Consider the following 17,034-nt stretch of genomic DNA (forward strand, 5'->3'; position numbering starts at 1 on the left):
GTATGTAGCATTGCCTCTATTTTCAAGAAAAATGAATAAGGAGGAGTATTTTGAGCATTTCAAGTTGTTTGTTGTGGGTGTATCCTTCTGCAATTCTCAAAGTATTTCTTCAGCAGATTTGCAAATTCCTGATAATATGATGTGTAAATTTGTAAAAGATTTTGAAAAGTTGTATGGCATAAGGCACATGTCATTAAATATGCATCTGCTAAGACGAATGAGCAAATCTGAGATAGATTGTGGTCCCTTTTGAAAACCTCAATGGAAAGTTGATGACTCCCATACATGGTTCGAAGGAAGTCCCTCTTCAAATTATGAGATTTATAACCTTTTGACACGGTTGCCTCTTCTCACCAAGAAACTCCCAGCAGGTCAAGCCAAAACCTTTTGTGAAAAGTTGTTTCAGAAACACAGACGGCTGAAAAAGAATAAGCGCATCAATAGTGATGCATTTACAGTTACCTACAAACCACCTAAAGAAAAAATACTTGATGAAAAAAATGTACTAGAGCGATTCTCACGTTTCGGGGTAGTTTTGGCGTCTCTGATTTGCCGAAAGTGAGAAATATCCAATTAAGTTGTTCTGATTATTGGGGTCCTGGATGATACTAGAGTTATGGCAATGGTATTTATAGTAAAGACCTTGTACTACCTTCCTAAAAACATGAGCCATAAGGTTTTCCCCAAACTTTTTAAGTGGGTGTTTTGATCACGGAAATTACGTTATCACGGAAGTTACAAAGTGTGAAAATCGGCTTTAACGGTTTGACTCGGGCTTGCTGTGGCTTAAAAGTCGTGCCAGGGTCAAATGATACTCTAAGCCCGACATTTAAGGGGAAAATTTTTTCACCTAGTGCTGCTGCAACATTGGGTAAAGGGTGCCAGGGAAAAGTTACAGGTAATTGTTGATACACGCCATTTTATAATGCTCTAGCCCGCTTTGAGACCGTGTACAGCATCTTAGATTTCCGCGACCCATGCAATTATATCCCAGGGACTCCACTTTGATGGCTTGTGTCGTGGAAAGTTAAAAGTTTGGTTTGGGGGAAAGTCCAGAGCTGCCTTTTCGAAATTTTGTAGTGAAATTGAATATACGGAGGACATTTTTCGTTGCAGCATAAGTACCTTTGAAAGAAGTCTGGCGTTTTGGTCTTCGGTTGAAATCAGCTCGAGACATGCCAAGCTTCGAATCCCCATCGACAGTTGGCAGCATTTTCGAACCCCACCGCCACACTGGGGGCGGGAAGTTCGAGTATGTTCTCTTTGGACAATCACGGAAGTTACATTTGGGGTATTCCAAACGCTACGTAGACCAATCCAACGAACGTGAATTTTTTCGAAATGTGTGCGTTTAGTGGGCAATGGCCCTCCCTAACATCGGAAACAAACCCCATGTCGATATCTGCGCTCGTTTGGGCACAGAGTCAGAAGAAACGAAACTACCCCGAAACGTGAGAATCGCTCACTACTTTTCTAAAAGTTATACCAGCATGGAATGTTGTTTGTGTCTGAATCTTATGAGAGTGGGTCAGAGTCTCATCACATTGAAGTACAAACATGGCAACTGTCGCCATTTTGGTAGAATTGAAAGATTTTTCAAGGACAGTTCTGAATTGTGTGAAGACTCATGTAGTGTTTCATGCACAGTAAGTTCTATGCTGTAACACAGATGTTTCATGTTGAGCCAGCTTTTTTTTGTTACAGATGTGTATGAAAGTGCCACATCAAGAAATATATTCGCTTGCTCAAAATGTTTTCCGCCTTGTTAACGTGAAATCCTTGGCTTCTGTTTGTTTTCATATTGCAATTTAAAAACCCGTCTGTCATTTGTGAGCCTCTTAAGGGGGGACATCACTCCAAAAAGATCAAAAAATTTCAACTTTTTTTTATTAGTTTATATTATAGACCATTCCTTTCTGCGTCGAATGGTGAAAACCGATTCCGGAATACAAAAAATTGCAGTTTTAGTAGGTTGTGCGCCGCAAACATGCATAGGGGAAAAGCCCAGTTTCCCCAACTTTGATCGCGTTTTTCTCGGAACATGAAATTGCAAACGGTTGCAGGCCTCTAGGGCGCAGTTTTTGAGCTACAGCGGGGAGATTTAGCATGGAAGCTCCTTCGACATGCCGCCATGGTGGGGAGCAAAATATTTTGATTTGGTCAATTTTTATTATTTTTTTAACGTTCAAAATTGAACAATTTTGACCCAAAAAATTGAACAATTTTTTTGGCATGTAACAAAATTTAACTTTAAATGATTTTTGAAATGTGATTGAGGTACCCACCATAGCCAGAGATATCTCAGGAAGGGTGTCACCAAAATTTTAATGTTCTAGGTCAAACCGTTTGGCGTCCAGCGCTGCAACCGTGCGAAATGGTCTAACCTAACACTCAAAAATGTGTTTTCAACGAAAGCGCTGTACTGCCCTGGCGGATTGACTTAGTGTTGTTTTATGCTTTATCTGTTAAATATGAACAATTTTCCCCTTTCCGTTTGGTTTTTTTTGACGTTTTTACAAAAGCACTGTTTTTGGAGTGATGTCCCCCCTTAATTCTTTTGAACTTGAATAAAACGTGAGAAGTGATAGCTAAATGCCATGTGTTTAAGAACATCCATCCATCTATCTAGCCGCCGTTCTGGCCGGTGAAAGTGTCTTTTATGTATCTTTTGTGTTTTTTTTTTCGGCCAAAAAGATAGATAAAAGGCAATTCAAAGACAGCTGGAAGACAGCCAAAATATACATTGAGGTGACTTCTTTCTATCTTGTGTGTATCTGTCGCCAGACTTCCTGCTAACTTTTTCGAAAAGATAGAAAAAAGACGAATCTAGTGCTCCAGTTCTACGCGGGCAGAAGCTTGCTTGGAGATGTGCTCATGAACGAGCATCTGAAGGAAGAATATGATATGAAGTAAGGTTTTTTGGTGTATTTTTATTAATTTTACAAACCATTGATGCGCTTAATTGGCCACTAAAATAATTGTATTTTAGGTTCTTACGAAATGGGAAATTTACTTGGCAACATAAAAGTGCAATTATTTCCAACAGATGTCAAGGTAAAGAATCTTCTAGTTTTTATTTTGGACTTAATTTTTTGGTAGATGGACTATCATTCACATTAGTTTTTATTTTTCTGTTGCAGTCTGCAGGCTTCTCCCACTCCTGGTGGTAGGGATAGTGTTGACGTGTATGTTGTTGGCCACAAAATTTTGGCCACAAAAGGGTCATCTTAAATGAACGAGCTATAGAAAACGAAAAGTTCTAAAAAATAGGCAAAATATTAAAATTATGAGCTCCACGCTGACCCAAAGTGAAAAGAGGAAAAAAGGGAGAGTGCCTTAAGTCCAAAAAAGTCTAGAAAACAGGCCCAAAAGAAAGAAAAACAAACCATTAAATAGACCGAAAAAAAGACCTGTTGCTCACATGCGTTGAGGTCTCCAGAACATCGGAGTGCGAACCAAAGCGATCGGTCGACTTTGGGCGGCTATTCCTCGGCCGTCTTGCTGCACAAAATTCCGAATTCGATGCTAACGAGTAATTTAGCACCCAAGTTGATGAAATTTTACCAGCGACGAGTTTTGTGCAGCAAGGTATTCTATGTGGCTGGCCCCAAACTTGCGACAAATGCACATCGCGCAGCATGATGCAGCGACATTCATTTATTTTGCAGCAAGATCGAGCGAATCCGGGCGGCTATTCCTCAGCCGTCTTGCTGCACAAAATTGTGAATTCGATGCAAACGAGTACTTTAGTACCCAAATTTATGAAATTTTACGAGCCCCGAGTTTTGTGCAGCAATAAATTCTGTGTGGCTAGCCCCGAACCTGCGACATATGCTCATCACGCAGCACGATGCAGCGACTTATGGCGCTATTCCTCAGCCGTCTTGCTGCACAAAATTCTGATTCGATGCTAACGAGTACTTTACCACCCAATTGATAAAATTTACCAGCCGCGGTTATGTGCAGCAAGAAATTCTGTGTGGCTGGCCCCAAACTTGCGACATATGCACATCGCGCAGCGCGTTGCAGCGACTTCGGGCGGCTATTCTTTAGCTGTCTTGCTGCACAAAATTCCGAATTGAACGCCAACGAGTACTTTACCACCCAAATTGATGAAATTTTACCAGTTGCGAGTTTTGTGCAGCAAGAAATTCCGTGTGGCTGGCCCCGAACTTGCGACATTTGCACATCACAGAGCACGATCCCGACATTCACTTATTTTGCAGCGCGATCCAGCGACTTTGAGCGGCTTTCCCAGCTGTGTTGCTGCACAAAACTCCGAATTGAACGCCAACGAGTACTTTACCACCCAAATTGATGACATTTTACCATCCCCGAGTTTTGTGCAGCAAGAAATTCTGTGTGGCTGGCCCCAAACTTGCGACGTATGCACATCGCGCAGCGCGTTGCAGCGACTTCGGGCGGCTATTCTTTAGCTGTCTTGCTGCACAAAATTCCGAATTGAACGCCAACGAGTACTTTACCACCCAAATTGATGAAAATTTACCAGCCGCGAGTTATGTGCAGCAAGAAATTCTGTGTGGCTGGCCCCAAACTTGCGACATATGCACATCGCGCAGCGCGTTGCAGCGGCTTCGGGCGGCTATTCTTTAGCTGTCTTGCTGCACAAAATTCCGAATTGAACGCCAACGAGTACTTTACTACCCAAATTGATGAAACTTTACCATCCCCGAGTTTTGTGCAGCAAGAATTCTGTGTGGCTGGCCCCGAACCTGCGATATATGCACATCACGCAGCACGATTCGGCGACTTTGGGCGCCTATTCCTCAGCCGTCTTGCTGCACAATATTCCGCATTGAACGCCAACGACTACTTTACTACCCAAATTGATGAAAATTAACCAGCCGCGAGTTTTTTGCAGCAAGAAATTCCGTTTGGCTGGCCCCGAACTTGCGACATTTGCACATCACAGAGCACGATCCAGCGACATTCAATTATTTTGCAGCGCGATCCAGCGACTTTGAGCGGCTATTCCTCAGCTGTGTTGCTGCACAAATTCCGAATTGAACGCCAACGAGTACTTTACCACCCAAATATAAACATTTACCATCCCAGAGTTTTGTGCAGCAAGAAATTCTGTGTGGCTGGCCCCGGACCTGCGACTATGCACATCACGCTGCACGATCCGGCGACTTCAGGCGCCTTTTCCTCAGCCGTTCTGCTGCGCGAAAATTCCGAATTGAACGCCAACGAGTTCTTTACCACCCAAATTGATGAAATTTTACCATCCCCCAGTTTTGTGCAGCAAGAAATTCTGTGTGGCTGGCCCCGAACCTGCGACATATGCACATCACGCAGCACGATGCAGCGACTTAAGGCGGCTATTCCTCAGCCGTCTTGCTGCACAAAATTCTGAATTCGATTGCTAACGAGTACTTTACCACCCAAATTGATAAAAATTTACCAGCCGCGAGTTTTGTGCAGCACGAAATTCTGGGTGGCTGGCCCCAAACTTGCGACATATGCACATCGCGCAGCGCGATGCAGCGACTTTGGGCGGCTATTCCTCAGCTGTCTTGCTGCACAAAATTCCGAATTGAAAGCCAACGAGTACTTTCCACCCAAATTGATGAAAATTTTTCCAGCCGCGAGTTATGTGCAGCAAGAAATTCTGTGTGGCTGGCCCCAAACTTGCGACATATGCACATCGCGCAGCGCTTTGCAGCGACTTCGGGCGGCTATTCTTTAGCTGTCTTGCTGCACAAAATTCCGAATTGAACGCCAACGAGTACTTTCCACACCAAATTGATGAAATTTTACCAGTTGCGAGTTTTGTGCAGCAAGAAATTCCGTGTGGCTGGCCCCGAACTTGCGACATTTGCACATCACAGAGCACGATCCAGCAACATTCACTTATTTTGCAGCGCGATCCAGCGACTTTGAGCGGCCATTCCTCCTGTGTTGCTGCACAAAATTCCGAATTGAACGCCAACGAGTACTTTACGACCCAAATTGATGAAAATTTACCAGCCGCGAGTTATGTGCAGCAAGAAATTCTGTGTGGCTGGCCCAAACTTGCGACATATGCACATCGCGCAGCGCGTTGCAGCGACTTCGGGCGGCTATTCTTTAGCTGTCTTGCTGCACAAAATTCCGAATTGAACGCCAACGAGTACTTGGCTACCCAAATGATGAAACTTTACCATCCCCGAGTTTTGTGCAGCAAGAAATTCTGTGTGGCTGGCCCCGAACCTGCGATATATGCACATCACGCAGCACGATTCGGTGACTTTGGGCGCCTATTCCTCAGCCGTCTTGCTGCACAATATTCCGCATTGAACGCCAACGAGTACTTTACCAACCAAATTGATGAAAATTTACCAGCCGCGAGTTTTGTGCAGCAAGAAATTCCGTGTGGCTGGACCCGAACTTGCGACATTTGCATATCACGAAGCACGATCCAGCGACATTCACTTATTTTGCAGCGCGATCCAGCGACTTTGAGCGGCTATTCCCCAGCTGTGTTGCTGCACAAAATTCCGAATTAAACGCCAACGAGTACTGTACCACCCAAATATATGAAAATTAACCAGCCGCGAGTTTTTTGCAGCAAGAAATTCCGTTTGGCTGGCCCCGAACTTGCGACATTTGCATATCACGAAGCATGATCCAGCGACATTCACTTATTTTGCAGCGCGATCCAGCGACTTTGAGCGGCTATTCCTCAGCTGTGTTGCTGCACAAAATTCCGAATTGAACGCCAACGAGTACTTTACCACCCAAATTGATAAAAATTTACCATCCCAGAGTTTTGTGCAGCAAGAAATTCTGTGTGGCTGGCCCCGGACCTGCGACATATGCACATCACGCTGCACGATCCGGCGACTTCAGGCGCCTTTTCCTCAGCCGTCTTGCTGCGCAAAATTCCGAATTGAACGCCAACGAGTTCTTTACCACCCAAAATGATGAAATTTTACCATCCCCGAGTTTTGTGCAGCAAGAAATTCTGTGTGGCTGGCCCCGAACCTGCGACATATGCACATCACGCAGCACGATGCAGCGAATTAAGGCGGCTATTCCTCAGCCGTCTTGCTGCACAAAATTCTGAATTCGATGCTAACGAGTACTTTACCACCCAAATTGATAAAAATTTACCAGCCGCGAGTTTTGTGCAGCACGAAATTCTGGGTGGCTGGCCCCAAACTTGCGACATATGCACATCGCGCAGCGCGATGCAGCGACTTTGAGCGGCTATTCTTTAGCTGTCTTGCTGCACAAAATTCCGAATTGAACGCCAACGAGTACTTTACCAGCCAAATTGATGAAATTTTACCAGTGGCGAGTTTTGTGCAGCAAGAAATTCCGTGTGGCTGGCCCCGAACCTGCGATATATGCACATCACGCAGCACGATTCGGTGACTTTGGGCGCCTTTTCCTCAGCCGTCTTGCTGCACAATATTCCGCATTGAACGCCAACGAGTACTTTACCAACCAAATTGATGAAAATTTACCAGCCGCGAGTTTTGTGCAGCAAGAAATTCCGTGTGGCTGGACCCGAACTTGCGACATTTGCACATCACGAAGCACGATCCAGCGTCATTCACTTATTTTGCAGCGCGATCCAGCGACTTTGAGCGGCTATTCCCCAGCTGTGTTGCTGCACAAAATTCCGAATTAAACGCCAACGAGTACTGTACCACCCAAATATATGAAAATTTACCAGCCGCGAGTTTTTTGCAGCAAGAAATTCCGTTTGGCTGGCCCCGAACTTGCGACATTTGCACATCACAGAGCACGATCCAGCGACATTCACTTATTTTGCAGCGCGATCCAGCGACTTTGAGCGGCTATTCCTCAGCTGTGTTGCTGCACAAAATTCCGAATTGAACGCCAACGAGTACTTTACCACCCAACTTGATAAAAATTTACCATCCCAGAGTTTTGTGCAGCAAGAAATTCTGTGTGGCTGGCCCCGGACCTGCGACATATGCACATCACGCTGCACGATCCGGCGACTTCAGGCGCCTTTCCTCAGCCGTCTTGCTGCGCAAATTCCGAATTGAACGCCAACGAGTTCTTTACCACCAAATTGATGAAATTTTACCATCCCCGAGTTTTGTGCAGCAAGAAATTCTGTGTGGCTGGCCCCGAACCTGCGACATATGCACATCACGCAGCACGATGCAGCGAATTAAGGCGGCTATTCCTCAGCCGTCTTGCTGCACAAAATTCTGAATTCGATGCTAACGAGTACTTTACCACCCAAATTGATAAAAATTTACCAGCCGCGAGTTTTGTACAGCACGAAATTCTGGGTGGCTGGCCCCAAACTTGCGACATATGCACATCGCGCAGCGCTTTGCAGCGACTTCGGGCGGCTATTCTTTAGCTGTCTTGCTGCACAAAATTCCGAATTGAACGCCAACGAGTACTTTACCACCCAAATTGATGAAATTTTACCAGTTGCGAGTTTGTGCAGCAAGAAATTCCGTGTGGCTGGCCCCGAACTTGCGACATTGCACATCACAGAGCACGATCCAGCAACATTCACTTATTTGCAGCGCGATCCAGCGACTTTGAGCGGCCATTCCTCAGCTGTGTTGCTGCCAAAATTCCGAATTGAACGCCAACGAGTACTTTACGACCCAAATTGATGAAATTTACCAGCCGCGAGTTATGTGCAGCAAGAAATTCTGTGTGGCTGGCCCCAAACTTGCGACATATGCACATCGCGCAGCGCGTTGCAGCGACTTCGGCGGCTATTCTTTGCTGTCTTGCTGCACAAAATTCCGAATTGAACGCCAACGAGTACTTTGCTACCCAAATTGATGAAACTTTACCATCCCCGAGTTTTGTGCAGCAAGAATTCTGTGTGGCTGGCCCCGAACCTGCGATATATGCACATCACGCAGCACGATTCGGTGACTTTGGGCGCCTATTCCTCAGCCGTCTGCTGCACAATATTCCGCATTGAACGCCACGAGTACTTTACCAACCAATTGATGAAAATTTACCAGCCGCGAGTTTTGTGCAGCAAGAAATTCCGTGTGGCTGGACCCGAACTTGCGACATTTGCACATCACGAAGCACGATCCAGCGACATTCACTTATTTTTGCAGCGCGATCCAGCGACTTTGAGCGGCTATTCCCCAGCTGTGTTGCTGCACAAAATTCCGAATTAAACGCCAACGAGTACTGTACCACCCAAATATATGAAAATTACCAGCCGCGAGTTTTTGCAGCAAGAAATTCCGTTTGGCTGGCCCCCGAACTTGCGACATTTGCACATCACAGAGCACGATCCAGCGACATTCACTTATTTTGCAGCGCGATCCAGCGACTTTGAGCGGCTATTCCTCAGCTGTGTTGCTGCACAAAATTCCGAATTGAACGCCAACGAGTACTTTACCACCCAATTGATAAAATTTACCATCCCAGAGTTTTGTGCAGCAAGAAATCTGTGTGGCTGGCCCCGGACCTGCGACATATGCACATCACGCTGCACGATCCGGCGACTTCAGGCGCCTTTTCCTCAGCCGTCTTGCTGCGCAAAATTCCGAATTGAACGCCAACGAGTTCTTTACCACCCAAATTGATGAAAATTTACCATCCCCGAGTTTTGTGCAGCAAGAAATTCTGTGTGGCTGGCCCCGAACCTGCGACATATGCACATCACGCAGCACGATGCAGCGAATTAAGGCGGCTATTCCTCAGCCGTCTTGCTGCACAAAATTCTGAATTCGATGCTAACGAGTACTTTACCACCCAAATTGATAAAATTTACCAGCCGCGAGTTTTGTACAGCACGAAATTCCGGGTGGCTGGCCCCAAACTTGCGACATATGCACATCGCGCAGCGCTTTGCAGCGACTTCGGGCGGCTATTCTTTAGCTGTCTTGCTGCACAAAATCCGAATTGAACGCCAACGAGTACTTTACCACCCAAATTGATGAAATTTTACCAGTTGCGAGTTTTGTGCAGCAAGAAATTCCGTGTGGCTGGCCCGAACTTGCGACATTTGCACATCACAGAGCACGATCCAGCAACATTCACTTATTTTGCAGCGCGATCCAGCGACTTTGAGCGGCCATTCCTCAGCTGTGTTGCTGCACAAATTCCGAATTGAACGCCAACGAGTACTTTACGACCCAAATTGATGAAACTTTACCAGCCGCGAGTTTTGTGCAGCAAGAAATTCTGTGTGGCTGGCCCCAAACTTGCGACATATGCACATCGCGCAGCGCGTTGCAGCGACTTCGGGCGGCTATTCTTTAGCTGTCTTGCTGCACAAAATTCCGAATTGAACGCCAACGAGTACTTTGCTACCCAAATTGATGAAACTTTACCATCCCCGAGTTTTGTGCAGCAAGAATTCTGTGTGGCTGGCCCCGAACCTGCGATTATGCACATCACGCAGCACGATTCGGTGACTTTGGGCGCTATTCCTCAGCCGTCTTGCTGCACAATATTCCGCATTGAACGCCAACGAGTACTTTACCAACCAAATTGATGAATTTACCAGCCGCGAGTTTTGTGCAGCAAGAAATTCCGTGTGGCTGGACCCGAACTTGCGACATTTGCATATCACGCAGCACGATCCAGCGACATTCACTTATTTTGCAGCGCGATCCAGCGACTTGAGCGGCTATTCCCCAGCTGTGTTGCTGCACAAAATTCCGAATTAAACGCCAACGAGTACTGTACCACCCAATATATGAAAATTTAACCAGCCCGCGAGTTTTTTGCAGCAAGAAATTCCGTTGGGCTGGCCCCGAACTTGCGACATTTGCATATCACGAAGCAGATCCAGCGACATTCACTTATTTGCAGCGCGATCCAGCGACTTTGAGCGGCTATTCCTCAGCTGTGTTGCTGCACAAAATTCCGAATTGAACGCCAACGAGTACTTTACCACCCAAATTGATAAAAATTACCAGCCCGAGTTTTGTGCAGCAAGAAATTCTGTGTGGCTGGCCCCGAACTGCGACATATGCACATCACGCTGCACGATCCGTGACTTCAGGCGCCTTTTCCTCAGCCGTCTTGCTGCGCAAAATTCCGAATTGAACGCCAACGAGTTCTTTACCACCCAAATGATGAAATTTTACCATCCCCGAGTTTTGTGCAGCAAGAAATTCTGTGTGGCTGGCCCCGACCTGCGACATATGCACATCACGCAGCACGATGCCAGCGAATTAAGGCGCTATTCCTCAGCCGTCTTGCTGCACAAAATTCTGAATTCGATGCTAACGAGTACTTTACCACCCAATTGATAAAATTTACCAGCCGCGAGTTTTGTGGCACGAAATTCTGGGTGGCTGGCCCCAACTTGCGACATATGCACATCGCGCAGCGCGATGCAGCGACTTTGAGCGGCTATTCTTTAGCTGTCTTGCTGCACAAAATTCCGAATTGAACGCCAACGAGTACTTTACCACCAAATTGATGAAATTTACCAGTGGCGAGTTTTGTGCAGCAAGAAATTCCGTGTGGCTGGCCCCGAACCTGCGATATATGCACATCACGCAGCACGATTCGGTGACTTTGGGCCCTTTTCCTCAGCCGTCTTGCTGCACAATATTCCGCATTGAACGCCAACGAGTACTTTACCACCCAATTGATGAAATTTACCAGCCGCGAGTTTTGTGCAGCAAGAAATTCCGTGTGGCTGGACCCGAACTTGCGACATTTGCACATCCGAAGCACGATCCAGCGTCATTCACTTATTTTGCAGCGCGATCCAGCGACTTTGAGCGGCTATTCCCCAGCTGTGTTGCTGCACAAATTCCGAATTAAACGCCAACGAGTACTGTACCACCCATATATGAAAATTTACCAGCCGCGAGTTTTTTGCAGCAAGAAATTCCGTTTGGCTGGCCCCGAACTTGCGACATTTGCACATCACAGAGCACGATCCAGCGACATTCACTTATTTTGCAGCGCGATCCAGCGACTTTGAGCGGCTATTCCTCAGCTGTGTTGCTGCACAAAATTCCGAATTGAACGCCAACGAGTACTTTACCACCCAAATTGATAAAAATTTACCATCCCAGAGTTTTGTGCAGCAAGAAATTCTGTGTGGCTGGCCCCGGACCTGCGACATATGCACATCACGCTGCACGATCCGGCGACTTCAGGCGCCTTTTCCTCAGCCGTCTTGCTGCGCAAAATTCCGAATTGAACGCCAACGAGTTCTTTACCACCCAAATTGATGAAATTTTACCATCCCCGAGTTTTGTGCAGCAAGAAATTCTGTGTGGCTGGCCCCGAACCTGCGACATATGCACATCACGCAGCACGATGCAGCGATTAAGGCGGCTATTCCTCAGCCGTCTTGCTGCACAAAATTCTGAATTCGATGCTAACGAGTACTTTACCACCCAAATTGATAAAATTTTACCAGCCGCGAGTTTTGTGCAGCACGAAATTCTGGGTGGCTGGCCCCAAACTTGCGACATATGCACATCGCGCAGCGCGATGCAGCGACTTTGGGCGGCTATTCCTCAGCTGTCTTGCTGCACAAAATTCCGAATTGAAAGCCAACGAGTACTTTACCACCCAAATTGATAAAAATTTTTCAGCCGCGAGTTATGTGCAGCAAGAAATTCTGTGTGGCTGGCCCCAAACTTGCGACATATGCACATCGCGCAGCGCTTTGCAGCGACTTCGGGCGGCTATTCTTTAGCTGTCTTGCTGCACAAAATTCAGAATTGAACGCCAACGAGTACTTTACCACCCTAATTGATGAAATTTTACCAGTTGCGAGTTTTGTGCAGCAAGAAATTCCGTGTGGCTGGCCCCGAACTTGCGACATTTGCACATCACAGAGCACGATCCAGCAACATTCACTTATTTTGCAGCGCGATCCAGCGACTTTGAGAGGCCATTCCTCAGCTGTGTTGCTGCACAAAATTCCGAATTGAACGCCAACGAGTACTTTACGACCCAAATTGATGAAAATTTACCAGCCGCGAGTTATGTGCAGCAAGAAATTCTGTGTGGCTGGCCCCAAACTTGCGACATATGCACATCGCGCAGCGCGTTGCAGCGACTTCGGGCGGCTATTCTTTAGCTGTCTTGCTGCACAAAATTCCGAATTGAACGCCAACGAGTACTTTGCTACCCAAATTGATGAAACTTTACCATCCCCGAGTTTTGTGCAGCAAGAAATTCTGTGTGGCTGGCCCCGAACCTGCGATATATGCACATCACGCAGCACGATTCGGTGACTTTGGGCGCCTATTCCTCAGCCGTCTTGCTGCACAATATTCCGCATTGAACGCCAACGAGTACTTTACCAACCAAATTGATGAAAATTTACCAGCCGCGAGTTTTGTGCAGCAAGAAATTCCGTGTGGCTGGACCCGAACTTGCGACATTTGCACATCACGAAGCACGATCCAGCGACATTCACTTATTTTGCAGCGCGATCCAGTGACTTTGAGCGGCTATTCCCCAGCTGTGTTGCTGCACAAAATTCCGAATTAAACGCCAACGAGTACTGTACCACCCAAATATATGAAAATTAACCAGCCGCGAGTTTTTTGCAGCAAGAAATTCCGTTTGGCTGGCCCCGAACTTGCGACATTTGCACATCACAGAGCACGATCCTTGCTGAGGGGGAATCCACAGACCTCGGACCGAGGGGCAAACAACTCGAATTTTGGTGTACATTTTCCTTGAAATAACGTGAAATAACGTGAAATAATGTGAAATAACGCGAAATAACGTTGAAATGACAATGAAATAACGTGAACGTGAAATAACGGTGTACAAATATTGACGAAGCTGTTTGTCCCTCGCCTCGGACAGTAGGGGTTCTTGGGAACCCCTTAAAATTTTCAGAGCTATTTCTTAGGCTTTCTTGACGAAAATGCAATTGCATCACTGTAAAAATTTTTTTTAGTCAAATTCCTATACATGTATATGAAGCTATTTACATATACACGTATAGGAATTTTACCATGCACTCGTATGGTAATTTTCCTATACATCAGTACGGGATTATAACTATGACGTGTATAGGCGTTCTCCCATCCGTTGTAAATGAATTTTCCTATACATCGGAATGGCGTAACTGCAATGCATGTATGGGATTTCCACCACAATATCCAAATTAGACGGCTGAACCGGATGAACTGTCAGATATTTAATACAACGGCCGAACTTTACGCCGTAATAGATCGTCGAGCATGGATCACTACTGATCCTTCATCACGGTCTTCCAAATTGGCAAAGTTCGACTCTACCTAAAGGACACCCAAGGTGAAAGTACTATCACCTCAGTAAAAATGATGTAAGAGTTGAAAGGACTTCAACTTTCTTACAACGTGTAGGGTTGCGAGCCCCCTGACCTAACCAAATTCCTAGCCGCAGCGTGCACCGAGAAGTAAGTCCGTCGAAACGACACTAGCGCCATCTAGCGGATAATCCGGACAGTGGGCGAACAAGCAGCTTTTGTGAATTGTGTACGTTTTTAACAAATAATCGCACTGATTACGAGTGTTCAGACAAAATACAATAATATGAATCGCTGGTCATGAGGTTGATAGCAAATTCCTTTTTTTCAGTTGGCCATATTCCTATACAGGGCTGCAAAATTCCTATACATGCAAAGGAATTACTCAAATTCCGATACATGTACAGGAATATTCCTATACATTTTCAGCCCGAATAGCAAAAAACCCATACAAATCGGAATATTCCTATACATGTATCGGAATTTGAGTAATTCCCATACATGTATAGGAATTTTCCTAGACCACTGTATGGTAAAATTCCGAACATTTTTTACAGTGATCATTGTCGGTTAAGCGGTCGTCGGGGCTCAACTTACTGAGTCCCGGACTTCTCAACCGGCTGGGTGTAGCACAATAGGGCAAGGGGAAACTACTTTGAATTTTGGTGTACATGGCCGTGAATTTCATGGGCGCGCAGCAGCAGCGTTGATCGTGCGTTTGTGCGCAAGCACGCTCACGGTGCTAACGAGCACACCCGTGACGTCAGCCCACCACTTATTGACAAAATACAATGTTTCGGTGAAAAGTAACATTTTTAGAGGCCTCGCGTTTGCGTTTGCGCAAGTTTGCGCAGCTTTTCTCGAATGATCCTTTATCAAGACATGCCTCACGTCAATTTCTAGTGTACAGACCTGCTTGATTGGGGTTGATTCGGTAGTAGATCTCAAACTTTATAGTTTTTTACTGATAATTTACGTTATTTGTGGTTAAAAAGGGCGCCGTTCATCCAATTTTGGTTAGAAAAGAAAAACATTAGTGCCATTTGAAAGGGCAGACCTTAAGCTTCAAGAGGAACCCAGCGGAAGTTTGAAACTAGCACTCCAATCGCTCACAAAGTATAAATATATAACAGCTTATTTTTCGCATCAATTTGGAACTTTTACCGAAGGTTGAACTTTGACGGCATGTAGCGGTCAAAGTATTTGTCGCACGTCAATTCCGAGACCAGATTTGGAATCTGCGGAAAATTTCCTATCAAATACATTAGAAATCGGCCCATTTGGACGACTCTCGAAAAGTTATTTTTAAGCGGCTAGAATGCGATTCCAGCCCACTGTGCCCCCCTTCCCCTCACAACCACACGGTCTCCGCGAGGGCTCTCCTAACGTTTTCCTACGCTGAAATCATGCATCCCATCGTAAATTAACGAAAATTCATTGAAATTCATTGAATTTTAGTGAGTTTTAATGAATTTCAGTGAACTTTGACACATTTTGATGAATTTTGTACACTTTTTGAATTTTTGCACTGCAATGAATTTTATGAATTTCAGTGAATTTTTAAGAATTTCGATAAATTTCAAAGAATTTTGTTGAATTTTTTAATTTTATGAATTTCACTGAATTTTTTGAATTTTGTTGAATTTTTTTTGAATTTGCATTAGGTGTACACATTTTTTCGAAGTAGTTTCCCCTTGCAATAGGGTAGAGCGAATAGTAGGTGCGGGTGGCGAAGGAAGGACACCGAATTTCAACACTAAATCAGAGCCGAACCGCCGAGCACTCACTCGGTAGCGCGTGGTCGCGTGAGGACGTCTCGAATCAATCTGACGCTCTCGGACGCGGCGTCTTGCGGCCCGAAGGGCCGGCCTCAGTCCGCGAATGCAACCGGACGCTGCATTCGCGCATCGCCTTTCCCTGGCCGCCAGTGAGCGACCGTTTTAACCAGCCCGCGTCCCTGACATCCCCCCCCCCTCCCCCTAAGGAGAGGTTCTACTGAAAGTATTGCATTTTTCAAATTGAGTCCCAGTGTAAAAATGTGTTGCAGATGTATAGTACTCCATAGTTTACAGTCAAACATGAAATATAGAGCCCAATCCTCCCTCCAAATCCAGTCGAAGAAGTTTTTTCAGCCTATTTTAGGAATATCTTAGAAAATTCTCCTACGCCAAGAATTTCAACGTAAACTGATGATCTGGAAATTTTTCACTTCTTAGGCTCATATGCAATTAAGCGTGGCATCACCAAGACAACAAATTAATTTTGACGTTGCTTTTCAGAAAAAAGACACTAGGGCGATTCCATGCCAAACCAACGAACTCTTGGATATTCATCTCTTCGATTTTGATGAAACTTTTTTTGGTGGAAGGGGTCATTATGAAAAGATCCCATGTCAAAGGGTTTTGCGATATCTCACCTCGTTTGGCTGTAATACCTTAGCAAAGTTTTCTCTTTGGTCAAAATCATGATCGTGATCGTTCAAGTCGGAATTTTGTGCAGCAAGACGGCTAAGAAATAGCCGCTCAAAGTCGGCGGACTGTGCTGCAATAAAAATGAATGTCGCTGGATAGTGCTTCGTGATGAGCATATGTCGCAGGTTCGGGGCCAGCTACACGGAATTTCTTGCTGCGAAAAACTCAGGGCTGGTAAAATTTCACTAATTTGGGTACGAAATTATTCGTTAGCGTTCAATTTGGAATTTTGTGCAGCAAAACGGCCGAGAAAAAGCCGCCCAAAGTCACTGCATCGCGCTGCGTGATGTGCATATGTCGCAAGTTTGGGGCCAGCCACACAGAATTTCTTGCTGCACAAAACTCGGGGATGGTAAAATGTTA

General features: G+C 45.6%; 1 protein-coding gene across 1 annotated transcript in view; it reads left to right on the forward strand.

Moving 5' to 3' along the window:
- Window positions 1–1,490: 1,490 nt before the first annotated feature.
- The window catches only part of LOC117646354 (zinc finger protein 239-like), an 18,282-nt gene continuing 2,738 nt past the window's right edge, over window positions 1,491–17,034 (forward strand). The window contains exons 1-2 of the mRNA XM_034387234.1: window positions 1,491–1,646; window positions 1,705–1,788. Of these exons, the coding sequence (XP_034243125.1) occupies window positions 1,491–1,646; window positions 1,705–1,788 (240 nt within the window). The remainder of the gene's footprint in view (window positions 1,647–1,704; window positions 1,789–17,034) is intronic.

Source organism: Thrips palmi, unplaced genomic scaffold (genome assembly GCF_012932325.1).
Source record: "Thrips palmi isolate BJ-2018 unplaced genomic scaffold, TpBJ-2018v1 HiC_scaffold_19, whole genome shotgun sequence".
Classification (NCBI taxonomy): domain Eukaryota; kingdom Metazoa; phylum Arthropoda; class Insecta; order Thysanoptera; family Thripidae; genus Thrips; species Thrips palmi.